The sequence below is a fragment of the Lampetra planeri genome, chromosome 46 (assembly GCF_965212315.1).
Source record: "Lampetra planeri chromosome 46, kcLamPlan1.2.h2, whole genome shotgun sequence".
In the NCBI taxonomy this organism is placed as follows: Eukaryota; Metazoa; Chordata; class Hyperoartia; order Petromyzontiformes; family Petromyzontidae; genus Lampetra; species Lampetra planeri.
Window position 1 is genome coordinate 2,761,345 of NC_136152.1, and position 17,716 is coordinate 2,779,060.

The 17,716-nt window shown below is 53.9% G+C and overlaps 1 protein-coding gene across 3 annotated transcripts in view; it reads right to left on the bottom strand.

The window, feature by feature from the left end:
• The window catches only part of LOC144733318 (uncharacterized), a 201,448-nt gene that overhangs the window by 9,990 nt on the left and 173,742 nt on the right, over positions 1-17,716 (bottom strand). For all 3 annotated transcript variants that reach the window (XM_078615154.1, XM_078615156.1, XM_078615155.1), the window contains one exon: positions 3-5,727. In XM_078615154.1, coding sequence (XP_078471280.1) covers positions 3-5,727 — 5,725 coding nt within the window. The remainder of the gene's footprint in view (positions 1-2; positions 5,728-17,716) is intronic.

Consider the following 17,716-nt stretch of genomic DNA (forward strand, 5'->3'; position numbering starts at 1 on the left):
ACCTGGCCCGGTCTTGTGCTGTTGTGACGCCTCGGCCGTGGGTTTAGGAGCGGCCTCGGTGGCCGGGCCCTTCGTGGCCTCGTCCGGCGCCGGCGATGCCGCCGGCGGCGGTGACGGGGAGGGGCAGGAGCCGTCGTCGGAGCTGTAGAGGCTGCGCCTCTGGGCCCGGAGCTCCTCCTCGCGCTCCTGCGACTCGCGGATCTCCTGCTCGATCATCGACAGCGTGTTCTGCTTGCGCGGGCGGAGGCGGAAGCAGGGCCCCTGGGGATGCTGCGCCGGCCGAGCCGAGTCCACCTCGTCGCCCCCCGCCTTGTCCTCGTGAGGTTCGCCCGCCTCGTGCTCCTCGCCGCCCCTCTCGGCCGCCGCCGCCGCCACCTCGTCGTCCTCTGCCGCGTGACCGTTCTCCGAGGGCCCGGCGGACGCGTCTGCGGGCCTGTCCTCCACGGAGACGACGTCTTCGGGCGCGGACTGCCGCAAAGCTCTTTCTCGAAGAACTTCCTCTCCCACCACCACCTCCTCCTCCTGCCTCTCTTCCAACGTCGCCGAAGTCACAACCTCCGCCGTCGCTTCGTGGAATTCTCCCGGGCCCCCCGCGGAACGCGAGTCCGCCGGTTGGCTTTCCGCTTCCGGTGCACGGTCCGCCGCCTCGTTGGCGGCGCGCCAGGCGCCGACGTCGAAGTCGTTCATGGCCGCGTAGGCGTACGCCAGGCCCAGCGACGACTCGAACCCCTCGAGCTCATCGGGAAAGTCCTCCGCGTCCGTCTGCACTGCGGTTTCGGTGACGGACGCCTCCGAGGGAGGCGGGGTCGGCGGTGTGACCAGCTCACGCATCGACGCCGCCGCGTCCCGGTCCCGCGGCCACGCCGCCTCCGAACCGACCGCAGCACCATCCTCGTCGTCCGGCGGCGCCGCGTCGGCCAAGAGCTCGGGCCTCTCACCCTCTCGGTTTGTTTCGTCGTCTGGGTCGGTGGAATTCTCGACGATGACGACGATCGCGACGCCCCGCCTCGCTCCGCCCGGTTCGGTGGGCGAGGCAACGTTCTTCCGCCACTCGTCCGGCATCGATGCGTTTCCTTTGCACATCTCCACTCGCTCCTTCCGGAGGTTGATTTCGTTGTCTCGGTCCGTCGACTTCTCTTCGCCGTCTTGGTCTTTCTCGTCGGCGCAAGGCTTAGGTGTTTGTTGCTCTGGGGACGATGCGACAGGGTCTCTTTCCTGCACGGACACGTCAATATCGGTGGATTGCTCCGCTTCGATACTTGATGCAACTGAAGGTTTCGCAATGTCGTTCTGCCTGCTGCCTTCAACCAAAGATGTCTCGATGTTCATTCGCTTGTCTTCTGCAGCAGAAAGTGTCTCATGGCCCAACTGCTTGCTATCTTCAACCGAAGGAGTCTCAACATTCACTTGCTCGCCTTCTGCAAGTGAAGGTGTCTCAGGGTCAACTTGCGTGTGTTCTTCAACTGAAGGTGCCTCAACATTCACCTGCTTGCCTTCTTCAACTGAAGGTGTCTCAACATTCACCTGCTTGTCATCTTCAACTGACGGTGTCTCAACATTCACTTGCTCGCCTTCTTCAACTGAAGGTGTCTCAACATTCACCTGCTTGTCATCTTCAACTGACGGTGTCTCAACATTCACTTGCTCGCCTTCTTCAACTGAAGGTGTCTCAACATTCACCTGCTTGCCTTCTTCAACTGACGGTGTCTCAACATTCACTTGCTCGCCTTCTGCAACTAAAGGTGTCTCAGGGTCAACTTGCGTGTGTTCTTCAACTGAAGGTGCCTCAACATTCACCTGCTCGCATTCTTCAACTGAAGGTGTCTCAACATTCACCTGCTTGCCTTCTTCAATTGAAGGTGTCTCATGGTCAACTTGCGTGTGTGCTACAACCAAAGGCATCACAACATTCACCTGCTCGACTTCTTCAACCGATGGTGTCCCAGGGTCAACTTGCGTGTGTTCTTCAACCGAAGGCGCCGCTACGTCCACGCGCTTGTCACCCTGAGCCAAACTTCTTTCAACATCTGCCTGCCTACCTTCTTCGAACGCGACCGTGTCCTGCAAATCTTTCACTACATCCTCAATCTGAAGTTCATCCACTCCAAAATCCTCGTTCAGGCTCTCGTCGCTGCCGTTGACGTTTTGAAAGCCGGGGGACGATGCCTTCACTTCGACAGATCCCGTCCTCGTCACGGGCTCCGCCGTTTCGTCCGACGGAGCCTTCCGGCCCGTTGCGTGCTTACGCTGCTCATCGAGCAGCGACGACACGATCATCTCCTGCTCAATGATCTGGTTGTTCTCGTCGCTGACGGAAATGAACAGCATCGGCATCTTCTCCGCGTCCGGAGTGACGTCCGCCGAGATGCTCGGCGTTTCGTTCGTCGTGTCGCAGAAGTCACTCGCCAAGCTGAGCTCCGTCGAGGTCAAGCCCAGGGTGTTGTTGTCGCCATCGGGAGTCTTGGTGGCAACGCTCTCCACCCCGGAGTCGAACTCGCCCGTGGCGAAAACCAGGGCCTCGTCCAACACCCTCACCTCCCCCTTTGGCCCGACGGCGTTCACCGAACCGATCACGATAACCCCCATGGACTCCCTGTCCGCGACGCCACTGAAGCAATCGGCGGACTCGGACGCGTCGAGGGAGGCTTGGCCCGCGAGCAAACTCTCGGATGATTCGGACGCGAGCGTGTAGTCCTCCGTCGTGGGTTCCCACTCTGCCTCCGCCGCGGCGACCTCAAACGTTTTGCCGTCGCGGTTATCTTCCGAATTCGCGGTGGCGTTCATCATCTCCACCGCCTTGGCCACCATGGCCCGAACCATCTCCGCGGCAACGGCTTCCACGCTCTCCCGTCCGTCGTCGACGTCCGCGAATCTCTCGACGCCGCCGCCGCTGCCGCCGCCATCCTCCTCCAGATCAGAAAACTTCAGAGCAGAGCCTCCACGGCTTTCCGACAGGCGATCCGATTCACTGTCAGCATCGCCCGTTGCGGCATCGTCTCCTGCCTCCCCATCGACGATCTCAATCTCCACGGCCTCCTGCCCCACGACGCAGTCTTCTCTGCCGGCCTCGCCGCTCACTTTAGCGGAGGAATCGTCCAGACCATCTTGCGTCTGCGGAAAAGCGAGAGATCCCGGATCCTTCTCCAACGACAGCTCTACGTTCGCAAGGCCGTCTGGGAGACACATGGTACCTTCCGGCCTCTCGCCTACATGGGTTTTGTTTCCACCTTCTGCCGCTTCTGCCGTGCATTCCTCCACGCAGGTGATGCCGGTGGTATTGTCTTCCTGCCTTATTGCATCCAACAACTGCTCCTTATTTGCCTGCCCATCTGACAGTTCTGTACTAGATCCGGGCGGCTCAGTGGGCTTATCCGCAACATTAACTCCACTGCTTTTTGGAGCTGCGTTATCTGCTCTCTCCTGCGCGTCGCTCAAGACCGCGGCTTCTTCGCGCGGCTCGCTATGCTTCGAGGGCAGCTCAGCGCAATCCCCCTCGCTCGGAAGTTGCCCAGCCTCTGGCGCGCTAGCGGCCGTCGCCGGTAGAAGCGCCTCGAGGCCCGTTGTCTTCTTTCCCTCGCCGTCACACGCGCCGTTCGTCACGTGCAGAGCGCCGACCTCGCGATTCAACACCGCGGGCCCCAAAGTCGATTCACATTGCTCGTCGCCCGCGGCTGCACCCTGCGGCGATATTATTTTCTTTTCATTATCCACCGAGTCATACAATGATTTGAGCGACGGTTCAGTGCTCACGGTTGGTTCTTTAGTCTGGTCAGCGTTATCCATTTCAATATCACCGCAGGTTGAAGCCGTGGGCCTGCTCTCTGCATCAATCCCGGCCTGACATTCCTGCGCATTCTGCTGCGAAGAATTGTCCGCAACATCCCGATTCTCCACGTCCAATTCCTTAATTGCGTCCACAGAAGCCATCATCACGGGTTCCACACGCACCCCCCCTTCCGGCTCTTCTTTCCCCGGTGCTTCTCGCTCACCCGACTCGCTTCTCGCGCATTCAGCGCTCGCCACCTGCCCCACCACCGCTTCAACTCCCACGTCTCGCTCCAGTGCCCTCCCCTCGGACTCGTCGCCCGCGGCCTCCGCCCTCGACGGCTCCGTCGCAGGAGGCCGCCCCCCGCGCCCCCGCTCCTCCGACAGCTCCTCCGTGTCCGTTTGCACCGCGGCCTCGGCCACCGACTTGGCGGGCCGTGCGAGCGCAAAGCCCGGAAACTGCGTCGGCAGCAAGCCGGTGGCCAGCGACACGAAGCCGGGCGACTGCGGCGAGGGCAGCGTGGCGTGGGTGGCAACCACGGCGGGCGGCTCGGGCGTCGCGGGCCGAGCGGAGCATTGCGGGGGCCGAGGGGAGCCCGGCGGGGGCGTGGAGCCCGGCGACCGCTGCAGCTGCTGCTGCTGCTGCTGCGCCGCGTTGGCGGAGTGCGCGGGGAGAAAGCCCGGCGCGTGGCTCGGCGGCAAGCTGGCGTGCGAGAAGATGAAGCTGGGAGACACCTGCGGGCGCTGCGCGGCGTGCGCGGGGAAGATGGGCGACTGCGAGGTGGAGCGCGGCGACTGCGGGGACGCGGTGCGGGGCGACGGCGGGATGGAGCCCAGCGACTGCGGCGTGAGCGACTGGTCCACGCTGGCCCTGCGCCGGATCGGGTACGGCAGCGACGACTGCAGGTGGCTGGCCCTCTCCATCATCAGGAACTGCCGACGCGCCATGGCAAAGTCCACCGGGGCCACTTCCACGTTCTCGTTCTTCACCCGCGGCTGCGGCTGCGGCGCCACGGCCGCCGAGATGGCGGGCTGAGACACGCTCTTGGTGACCTGCTTCCTGTACGGCGGCGACGCCGCATCCGGCTCCGTCCCTTCCGCCGTCTTTGGCCGCTGCTCGGCGGTCGCGGCGTGGCCGCCCCAACGCCGCTGCTGCTTTTGTTTCCGCTCCTGGTAGCGTCGGAGCGACTCGAGCTGCGACTCGTGCAGCGTGTCTTCCAGCGTGGCCTCCTGCGGGGGGTTCCACGCGCGAGCCACCGACGCGACGCCGCCCGACAGCGAGCCCGCCACGCTGCGCTTGGCCTGGCTCCGAATCAGCGCCTGCCGTTCCATCTCCAGCCCCTGCTTCTCCTCGTCGCGCCGGTCCTCGCGGCAGAGACGGTAGCCGCCCTCGGAGTGACCGCCGCCATCATCGTCGTCGTCGGAAAACAGCTTCGAGGGCTTCCGCTCCTCCTTGCAGGCTTTGATCTCGAAGCGGGCCTCCGAGGACCGGCCCCCCGCACCGGCCGCCCTGGCGAGAGGCCCGGGGCCAGGGAGCCGCGTCTCGTCCCCGACTCGAGCGGCTGGCTTGGGCGGCGTGCCGCGAGCGCGCGTCGTCTGCGCGTCGCCCCCCGCCGCCGCGACGTCCGCAGTGAGAGCGGCACCGTCTTCCCGGTCGCATTCGTCGTCGTCGTCGGTGACCATTATTTGTTTCGCCACCAGCACCGTGTCCTCGGCAAAGTCGAGCCCGTTGAGGAGTCTGGGAGAGGGCGAGGTGGCGGCCGCGCCTCCGTTTGGCCGAGCTGCGTCAACGGACGGCGCGGCGGCGACGGTGGCGGGGAGTTGGGGTCGAGGCTCGGAGGAGGATGTGGCGTCCGGGTGCGTGGGGCTTCCCTCCATCGTCTCTTGGCGTGCGGCGCCGGCTCTGGAAGCGTCCGGTCTCACTCCCAGCTCATTCCGGGGAGACAGCGACCGAGTTGATCTCTGTAAACACCAGCGCACGCGCGCACAGAATCAGAAGTTTATTATCAGAGTAAATAGCCCACTGAGCTATACAGCGCTTTCTCAAGGGTGACTCTCGACCAGCAGACAGACACGGGAGCAAGAGTCGATAAACAAGATATTAAATATTAAAAAGTATAAAGTATTTATAACCAAATGATCTGAGAAAACAATTACGTACATTGGCACCAGCACACACAGGCACCCAAACACCCAGGCAAAACAAAGACAAAGATCCCCCGTATAGCCTCTAACTGACTGTTGGGGCAAGTGCTGTAAGCGAGCACCTACGAAGGCTGGAACGGTACATGGTGGGTGGCCAGCACCACGTCCGACCGCCTTCGTCTCCCTAGTGGCGATGTTTACACACCAGATACTCATTTAAGGCCGAGTCGACCTAGGAGAGGCCCAATACCGGTTCAAATAATCGTCACTGGTGTTGGCCGTGAGCGGGAATCGAACTCGGGTCGCCGGGTTCATAGCGCAGCGCGCTAACCACTACAATACCGCTCCCCACAAAACACACAGGCACACACACACAGTGTACACACACACAGTGCATTGAATACAGTTGAAATGCATTTAAAAACACAAGATAAAAAGAGTCCATATAGCCATGCGCAAAACCTCCACTGTTGATTTGTCGTAATGCTCCATTTGATCGACGCCATTGGCATATGGTCAGCTGACTAACCCCTTGACGAGGAATTAAACTCACAACACGCCCAACGTCACGTTGAGGGGTCGATCCGCAGCGCTAACACGTGTCAGGCATAAGTAGCCGTCCAATCAAGCACATAAATGTCTCCCTGCTCCAATGGGCACTGGAGTGGCAGTCTCTCCGAGTAGCCCTCAGCCAGTAGAGGAAATTCTATTCGTAGGACAGCCACTTACGTGGCCTAGTAGGCAATGATACCCTTTATCTGCATATGGCAATGGATTGAGATAATTTTGTTGTGGATCTGCTCGTATGGAATAAAACACGAGCAGATGCAAAGAAAACAAGGGGTTGTAGACATTAAAACGACTCTGATAAATGTGCAATCATGCTAAACCAGCAAGGAAAAAGAACAACCTAATCTGCGCAAATTCCAGTAAACTACAGTAGCATTTATAAGGTGTATGACGTCCCGTCGTGGGGGATTATGGGATTTTTTTCAGAATCAACAGACAAAAAATGCCTATCTCTCGATAAACATTCACGAAATCGCGTTGTTAGTTCAGCAGCCGATGGGCCCTCTGGAGCGATGTCTCTGCTGGACATCTGTGAGAAAGAGCTTCAGAGCTCCACGGATTTAGTCCTGGTGGCTACGCTGCTCCACGTGGGCTGCCTGTAACGCGGCGCTGTGGAGGCAGCAGCGAGGGTTGGCGGATCGCACAGAGATGGTTCGAAACTCCCTTCCCCGTGGGCGTCGAGGAGGTACCCTGGCTCGCCAGGAAAAGGTCGTACGGCAATTGTTGACTAACATCGTCTGTTCTATCTGTATGGGATAAGAGTGTTGCCTCGTCGCACGCGTTGGTTTTTTAGGGGGCCCTTCGGTTTTCCATCCACGTGTAATCGCTGATTAATTGGCTGAAAACTCCTGAATCTATACGCACCTCAGTGTTTGCGAACTGCGCAGGGCTGCGTGATGGAGGTGAATTAAACAAACCGCGCTGGGCAACCAGTCCACGGGCAGTACCCTTCCACCAACACCACACTCAAAGCGCCGCAGTGCTCACGCCACTGCGGCGAATCGGCAGCTGCGGAGAGTCACTATCGAGAACACACTGGTGTGGTCTAACCCATCCACGCTGGGCGGACGTCACTGAAGAGGTGCGAGTTACCCACACCTTGCCCCAACCATGAGTGATCCTGTTGATTGCGACTCGTGGTGGGTGGGTGGGTGGTGGGGTGGTATTTCAGAAACTCGCACCGTTGTTTCAACTGCCGCACGCCAAGAGATGGAATCGAACCGGTGACCTCCGGTTTGCAAGTCCGGTGCGCTGACCGTTACCCCAATGTGGCAGCATCCTCCCCCCCACCCCCTCCCATCAACAGAATGCGTACGATATATTGAAGTTGAAAATGTGAAATTTAATATTAGGATTTTGATGACGATGATATGAAGATAGCGAGTGAGAGAGATGAAACACTGCGCACGGTAGGGCAAAATGATCGTTACAATATTAATAGTGCACAATGCACAAAGCAGCTAACAACCTTCAAGAGCACGTTTGAAGATGCTCACGTCCAGAACCAGTGTTGTGCTGTGCGCGAGAAGGAAAAGGCATTGAATAATTATAAATAAAATAACAACCCGTGCACTAATCAGAGGACAGTATGTCTATCCGTAATGAACAAACTCACACCTTCACCCACCAGTTAATTAAATTGGCCAATAGAATCGATGAGACGCTTTTGGGGGGCAAGGCCAATGTCAAACCCGAGAAAAGGCACAATCGATGGCGCACTGTTCACAGACAAAGATGCGCAGACGAAAGCCTCGTCCCTTCGCACGGACGCCGAACAGAAATGGGAAGAGAGGCCCCGGCGAATAGCTGCAGGATTATTTTGCGCAAGAGGCCCACCGCCACCCCCCCCCCCACCTTGACGCCACTGCGATGTGCGGTTTTTCGGCCGGCACGACGGACCGTCGATGGGAGTCGTCGACCGGAATTTATTATTATACATTTTTGTTGTTTTGTGTGTGGCCGCCCCGACTTCTCGGCCTCTCCCCGGAGGCAGGAAACCCGCCGCCCGCCCCCCCCCTGCAAACAGCGCCGTGCATGTTCGAGGCGGCCTGATGATGCTGACGGCGTGGCCAAGCCCAGGCCCATCACCTCCCGTCCAGCGGCACAAGTGGGAACAGGGTAAAGATTTTTTTTGGCGTATCCAAATATATTCGTGTTATCCGATTAGTCAAACAGTATGTAAATAATCACCAAACCCAGGCCCCAGTGAATTTTATAGTCCACACACCGAGATTTTTTGCTGAGAAAACGAGAATTGTCTTTTGTAAATGCATGGAGACGCATGCCTCACAAGTGTATGTCAAGTGCTCCTTATACCCAGTGTAATGAGGGAGCAAGTCCCGCAGTGGTTAGCGCACTGCGCTACGAACCCGGCAACCTGGCCTCCAATCCCGGCCACCGTCAACATCAGCGATGAGCGATACCTGAACCGGCCCTGGCCTGCCTGCCTGCCTCCCTCCCTCCCTCCACCAATCCGCACCGACCAGCGTGGGTCAAGTGTGGCCAAACAGCCGCCAAGGTTGACACGACGTGCATGGAGTGGCCTTCATCCACCAGTGGACTGACACGAGCGCTGTAAATTCATACGAAAGTCATCATCGTCAGCAATGACCTGTGACCTATCCACTGCTCGTCGAAGGACACCCCCCCCCCAACAGCTATCAGCGCCCCCTCACGCACTCTCAATCCATCTCAGTTTAACACGTAGGAGGCTTTCGTGACCAATATCATCCATAACAGATTTTTTTTGGGATTAGATCACGTAAATATATAAATGTGTCGTTAAACTCGCCACCACCCGACACAGCCAATTAGGTTTGTCTCGTGATCAGAACGTGCCGATTCGTTACTAGTACAGCATACCGGTTGTGTGTTGGAGATCAAAGTCACAACATTTAAAATCCATCTCGCAATGCACCGATCCATCTTGCTCCCGCACACGAGCGGATTTCTCCGTGCCCATCCCAGCGCGTTACCCCCCTCTCCTCGGGCTGCCAACAGGCGACCCCGTCTGCTGTCTGGACGTGTCGACCATCGTCCCCCTTCTAGGGACGCGTCCTACCGAAAGCCCACTGACTCTTCAAGACAGATTACACTGGTCAACACACTTTTCCTGGCATAAGGTATTCAAACGGTTTTAAGGTAATTTTGGGGTGCCGATTCCAAATCTGGCATCAGTTTTTGTCTATCACATCCGGTTTTTGAGATATCAAATATTGCATTTTCAACAAAAACTGCAGAAGAAAAATATTAAATAAATGTGGATATCTTCATAAAATTATATTATAAACACACTATCCTAGAAATACAGCACCATATTTTAACACTAAAGCAGTCACTGACTCGCAACAACTTGCAATCATAAGTGACAGAGTTAATTTCGGGCAAAATCAATTAAAATGGGGTATGCCGATAGCATAAAAATGAGATGTGATAGAGCAAATCTGAGATCAGATTTGGAATCAGCACCCTAAAATTTGTCTAAAACAGCTGCAAAAGTCCAGGCCAGAAAAAAATTATATTTTTTTGTTGACCAGTGTTATTTGGTGATGCGGCTGCGTTGGTAGCGGTGCACAAACAACAGGTAATCGTGTAAGCGATGGAAAATATAATACTAATAAACAAAGCATTGGCTAAATTAAGGTACTGTATGTGCATAGCTTTACGTTTTATTTCTCTCCGTGTCATTTTAACGAGCTTGTATTTTTTTTTTACAAACTACATCCAAAGTCACTTTCTGTAGGTTTACAACAGTGGCATTAAATAAACGTAATAAAACGTGGCAGTTAATTTCGAATAGATTTCAAATACGAATTAACTCGCGGGAAGGGCTCGCGGCGATTCGTGATTCGTGCACTTTCGCCCAAGGGTGCACCGCGAGTCCAGGAGGAGTCTGCAATCTTTGCTCCGGAGCTCCACCTAAGGTTGTTTCAGCCGAAAATGAGCACCTGGTGCAGGTGGTACGCTCAACACGAGTGCAGTAGTGGTACGCTCAACACGAGTGCTGTGGTGGTAAAGACAATGGCATGTACTACAGCGGCAGCATATGCCCTACTCACAGTCTATACGGCTAAGTGTGAGCCGTATCTCTCTATGTAACTCAGCTCATGCCTCCCCCATGAATCACGTGACTTGTGTGTGAACCCCTGCCCCCCTCTCCCTGCCCCCTGTGAAAACAGACGCCGCTCCTCCTTCTCTCTGCTACTCCATCTCCACTCATCATCATCATCGCCATCGCCCTCTCATCCCCAACATCTTGGCCCAGTCGTTCCTTCCCCACCCCCCGCTGCTCCCCATCCTGCAACCACTGCTCCTCCTCTCTTCGGGTACGGGTACCCGTTTGCGACCCTGGTGCGGCCGGGTACGGGTAGACCGTGAGTCACTGGTGAGTCACCGTTTGTCACTCATTTCCCAACGTCTTGTCTCTTCTCACAATTCAAGTTCCTAAAATCAACCCACCCGCGCCTGCAACATGGCTTCATCCCAGAGGTCGCAATCAGGTACCCTACCCGGCCGGGTACGGGTAGGGTACGGGTACGGCCGGGTACGGGTACGGGTACCTGTTTGCGACCCTGGTGCGGCCGGGTACGGGTACGGGTAGGGTACGGGTACGGCCGGGTACGGGTACGGGTACCTGTTTGCGACCCTGGTGCGGCCGGGTACGGGTACGAAATCAAAACCCGTTTGCGACCTCTGCCTTCTGTGCAACCGACTTCTTACTCCCCTTCCCATTGTGTGCCACGGGTAAATAGTTTTATTTCTTTACGATAACAACAATAAGAATTTACAGCCCTTTGTCAATCCACTGCTGGATGACGGCCTCTCCATGCTGTGTCAGTCATAGGAGTTGTTGGACCGTACTTCACCATGCTAGTTGGTGCAGGTTTGCTATTTGTGTTTTGTACAGTGTGTGTGTGTACATATCCATGGGTTTTCATGTATGTATGGTTGTGTATAGGTATAACAGAGGGCAGGAGCGATGCTCACAACAACATGCGGAGCGCCGGGTGGATAAAACACCACAAGTTGGCACATTACAGAGCACAGGTGGTGCATCAGCCAGTCATCTCAGTCAGTCGACACGTGGCACCTGCTGGGTCTGCCCCGTGACCTCCTGCCAGCGGGCGTTCGACACTTCACGTGGCCTCAACGTGCACATAGCCTGGCACAAGCGCCGTAGGGACGTCACCGCCACTTAGTGGCGAATGGCGGTTGTTATTGTATAGGTCTACGTATTTTTAGACTGGTATTTCTGTACCATATATGCATATCCGTGCACTTATCTATGTGCCTTTGTGCACATATATCTTTGTACGAGTTATACACGTGAGTTTGTTTACATGTCTATGTTCATATGGCACAGTAGGTGTGCAAAGGTGGTGCATTTGCTAGCCATCGCAGTTAATCAACCCATGGCACCTGGGTCTGTCCCATGACCTCCTGTCAACGTGGCCTTAACGTGCACCTGGCCTGGCACAAGCGTCGAGGTGTTGTCATCGCCACTTGGTGGCGAATCGCGGTTGCTGTTGTTGTCTAGATGTGTATGGACTGTATGCACCTCCGATGCAGTTGGCCAGTACCTCACAGACATCATATGAATGTATAATTTCCCCCCATTGATTCTGTGCTACTAAAACGGATGAGCAGTGCTGCATTGCTCATTAGACCAGGGAGACACGGGCACTCGACTTCACCCATTCTGCACACCAAGTCATCTGGGAAGGCCTTCATCAAGCAGTGGATTGAGCATGGATAATGATGATAGTCCTCTGGTGACACAAAGACATCCCCATGTAGCCTTAACAGACTGTTGGGACAAGTGCTGTTAGCGAGCGCCTACAAAAGCCGGCACGGCACACGAGGAGGTGGGTGGCCAACACCACGCCCGGTCGCCTTTGTATCCCCAGTGGTGACGTTTCCCGCACTTCCGATTGGCACGACTGGCTACGTACGGTGCGAAAGCTCAACACACATACACACAAATGGTGTCAGGTACACACATTTAAGGCCGAGTCGAGCTAGGGAAGGCCCTGGGCCAATTCCAATATTCTCCACAGTTATTGATCGCGAGCGAGATGTAAACTCAGGTCGCCGGGTTCGTGGTGCAGTTTGATAATGACTGCGTCGCTGCTCCCCGCTCACACGTGTACACACACACACAAACGAAGATTCCCCCCTATAGCCTGTAACAGACTGTTGGGGCAAGTGCTGTTAGCGAGCACCTACAAAAGCCGGCACGGCACACGAGTGGGTGGGTGGCCAGCACCACGCCGGGCCGCATTTGTTTCTCCAGTGGCGATGTTTACACACCGCACCGGGTATTCATTTGAGACCGAGCCGACCTCGGGAAGGACAAGGACCAATTCAGATATTTGTCACTGGCATTGGCCGTGAGCGGAAATCGTAATCGGGTTTGCCGGGTTCGTAGTAGCGTACTAACCACTACGCTACGACTCTCGACAATACACACACACGTATACACACACACTCACACGTGCACACACGCACTCACACGTGTACACACACACTCACACGTGTACACACACACACTCTCGTGCGCGCGCGTAACCCTTGGCAGCGCCACCCCCACCACCACGCAGCCCCCTCTCCTGCCAAGGTCATTGCAAGAACTCCTGCTGGGCCCGGCTGCCCGGGCTCGGATGCACGCAATGCCCCCCCCCTCCCCACCGCTGCGTGCACGCACCGCACACCCCACCAGCCAGAGAGGGGCTCAGGCGCCAATCCGATTGCCCGCTCGAGTTCCTCAAATGCGCGGCTTTATCCGCATTAGCGCGGCGCCTATCGCACGGGGGGAGGGCCAAGGGACGGTTGCCACCGCAACTCGGCAGCCGGTTCTGCACGCCAGGACTCCTCGGACGCGCGCCGGTGTCCGCCCCCTCGCGCAGCCAGCGCCGTCGGAGGCGTGGGTCGGCGGATCCGCGCGAACCTGCGACGCTCGCAAGCGCTCTGGGGAATGGGAGGCGGCCGGGAGACGATGGAGGGTGCGGAAAAGCGAGTCCGTGAACCCCGTCTGTGGGGACCTTCCCAAGTGGCATCCCCCTAGTCGTGTCCGTGGGGGTTTCTGCGGCCCAAGCGGTTTCCTTTGCATTCAAATGTAGATGGCCACACGTTTTGCAAAACGGGATCCTCTTAAAGACGCACCTTAATATTTAGAGAGGCTTTCTTAATAAATAATTGTATTGTTCAAAATGCAGAGTCTAGGTTTATGTTGCACACAATTTACAGGAGAAAAATCCACTCATCGTTGTTATAATCATCATCATCATCATCCTTGCCATCATCTGATCTCTCAAGCAGGAAGATGCAAATGAATGAGAGGCCAGCGGGTGGCATGAGATTGACCAGTGGCAGCGTGATACTGGTGAGATTAAGGGACAAGCGGAGGGAATTGCTTGGGTTGCTACTTGATACGTCCAGTTCAAATCAAGGGTGAGGGGCTACCCTGGGCTGTCAGCAAAAATTCTGTATAATCATTGAAGGAAATTATCACATCAAACTGATTAAAAAAAAACTTTTAACAAAAGAGTCAAAAGCATTATCAACTGCCTTGTAATTGTTTGCGAATGATATCCAATGTCACTTTATGCAGGCTTCCAATGGCATTATTTCTAACAAAAAAAGTCGTGACATCTGGCAGTTAATTGAACGTATAATTGATTGTGGCAGGGTGCCAGGCACAGTGGGAAGGTTGTGAATTAAAATCCTGGCAAGTCCACTCAGCCCTTTCATATTAACATTGCCAATAGAACGTTAATCACGCTGTGGGAAAATTAACAGCGTGTGTCCAGTGCGGGAGACTGGTCCCTGCCAATGGAATGTGGAATTTCTACAACCGGTCAGCACAGGGCACACCAAACAGGGTTGAGCACATTTCCAACATCTGCTCGAGCGGCCAGGCTTTCATTTACCCGTTCGCAGCGCGAAGTATTGAACCGCGGGGATATATTTCACCGCTATTGCGTCAATAATTCCCATTCGACATCCGCACGCGATGTCTCACCCTCGCCAATCTCCCTGCAGGATCGTCGGTCATTTGCAGTCCGGGATCGTGTCATCCCCCCACGCCACGCGGGACGGTGGGTACCGCACACCCGGACGCGGTGCGTTCTACGCAGCGCCGAGATGACTCTCGCGATTAGGAAATGCAGCTGAAGCCAGAAGTCTACCCGTGGCCAGTGACTTAGTTACAATCGCTGCAGATGTTCAGCATATTTGCAATACCTCGAAGAAGGGTGTATGACAGCACACCTCTGGTATCTTTTCTGATTCATCTTTAAAGGAACTAAGAATGACAGCACACCTCTGGTATCTTTTCTGATTCATCTTTAAAGGAACTAAGAATAACTCCTCGAGGGTAAACGCGTGTCTTGCAAATGCATGATGCCATGACCCAGTGCAAAGGACGAAAGCGATCTACGATCACCACATTAATATTTAACAACTCAATACAAGGGCATGGTGACGACAGCTGAGATTGGCAAGCACAAACATAAATTGTAAAAAGTGAGTGGAATTAGGATGCAAGAAAGCAGTACAGAAAGTCTTTAGAATGTTCTCTAGATAGTCTCCCACTAAGCATAACACTAACTTCCTGCCATATGTAAAAACACTCTGTAACACATGCTTCCTAGATAAGAACTTGATTATATTATTCAAAGTCAAGGTATGAATTCGTGTAATAATGGACAACGTTCAGCCCTTTGTCAATCCATTGCTGGATGAAGGCGCAACCGTCCCTCTCCATCCTGCCACGTAACAATCCATCGAGCACCGCGCACGCGAGTCCACCTCATCGCTCCATCTCCTCAGTGTACGTCATCTCGGACGCAATCCCTTTCCCTGGCTGCCAGCCCATCGTGTTGACCTTTGGCAATCAGCGTCCCTTCCGGCGACGTAACCTGCCCGAGCCACGCTTAGCTGCCTGAATTAAAAAGAAAATGCTTAAACGGAAGTTAAATAAAATATTTCCACACTTTTCTCAATAGTTTGAATAATGCCTCCGAATGATGGTCTGGATATCAATGTGTCCATCGTTCCGTCTAAAAGTACTTCCAAAGTCATAATTGTGAGCACGGAAATAATTGCAAATATTTGAACAGGATAATCGCGCCCCATTCAAAAGACGAATTTAGACGAACAGGAATTAAATGCAACATGAAAATTAAAATCATCAATGTGCTATGAAGAAGGGCCATTGACCAAAAAGCGGCCTATTATATGTTTTCCTCTTAAAGCCACAGTCGCATTTGACGAATGCGAGTTGTTTTGTTCACAAAGTCAGTGCTGTCGAACCTGGTCAATCGAGCAATGGGGCACGCTGCTTCCTTCTGTTGGTCTGAAGCTAGTGGGGGCAATTCCATACTCACATGGCAGGGGCCAGACGCTATAGTATACATGTGTAAAGAAGTACTCAACAACTGAGCACTTAATTCCAAATACATATTTTGTACACAAACACACTCGCCTTTGAGCAAATCACCCAGAATGCACGCCAATCTCATCGGCTGTCATAAGCTAAGCTAAGGGGCTGAGAGCCTGGATAGTGCTTGGATGGGTGACCCACCATGCATAAAAACAGGTGTAGTGCGTCGGTGCAGGCCATAATTGTCAGCAGAGGGCGGCGCAGAAAAATCCACTGTTGTGCTGTACTATGCGCCGGCGTCTATGCTCTCTACAATTACACTGGTCAACACACTTTTTCTGGCATAAGGTATTCCAACGGGTTTAATGTAATTTTGGGGTGTCGATTCCAAATCTGGCGTCAGTTTTTGTCTATCACATCAGGTTTTTGAGATATCAAATATTGCATTTTCAATAAAAACTGCTGAAGAAAAATATTAAATAAATGTGGATATCTACATAAAATGATATTATAAACACACTATCCTAAAAATACAGCACCATATTTTAACACTAAAGCAGTCACTGACTCGCAACAATTTGCAATCATAAGTGACAGAGTTAATTTCGGGTAAAATCAATGAAAATGAGGTATGCCAATATCATAAAAATGAGATGTGATAGAGCAAATCTGAGATCAGATTTGGAATCAGCACCCTGAAATTAGTCTAAAACAGCTGCAAAAGTCCAGGCCAGAAAAAAAAGCTTTTTTTGTTGACCAGTGAATTATCAACCAGCACCGACCAGCCCGTTCAAGTGTGGTCAAATAACCAGCGGCGTGCACAGCGTGGGGAGGCCCTCATCCAGCAGTGGATTGACAAGAGTGCTCTACATGTACGTGTTACAAATAACAAAATTAAGAACCTCCATGGAGATAGTCTTTGACAGACCGTTGGGGTGGGAATTGAACTTAGGTCACCGGGTTCGTGGTGCAGTGCGCTAACCACTGCACTTCCGCTTTCTCCCGTCTTACAAACAAAGACAAAGTTCGTTCGCCCGTATAGCCTTAATAGACTGTTAGGGGCAAGTCTTGTTAGCGAGCACCTACCGCTCCCCAATCTCCCGTGTTATGTACACATGTAAGCAAACGTGTATAATTCATCCGAACCCAATGTACACAATCAGACACGTGTACAGAAAGGTGCATTTAAATACCTGCGCGCATGTCTAAAATACAAACACACGTTCACATGCATACACACACAGACACAAAAGGAAACACAAATTCAAACAAATCTGCACTAACCAGCATGGTGAGTTATGGTAAAAAATCTACTTGACTGACACAGCATGGAGAAGCCACGATCCAGCAATGGATTGATAAAGGGCTGAACATTTATACTATATTAATATCACTCTAAATAACAATTGCTATACTACGTAATTAGGATTATGAACATAAACCATCACGCCCGGCTGGCAGACTCCAAGTCAATGTCCCGGTCTCTGGAGCGCTCACCTGGCTACACAAATGAACTTGAAACTCGCACTCACTCAATCATTTACCCACTCACTCATCATCATCATCTCACTCACCCACTCACTCAGTGACTCACTCGTTCATTCACTCATTAGGTCACGCTCGCACACGAGACTCGTCCTGGTCTCCTTGAGTGCTCACCTGGATAATTGTCAAAATAAACCGGAGGCTACCGTTCTGTATCCTGATGAAAATCCAAAGCACTGACCCTGCACGGTGAAGTAAGTTCAACAATCCCCGTGACCAACATGCAGCTTTGTCCGGTAGTGGATTGAAAAAGGATTGAAAGTCATTAACCGTCGACATGAAAAAAACCAAACGTATAAAAACACTCAG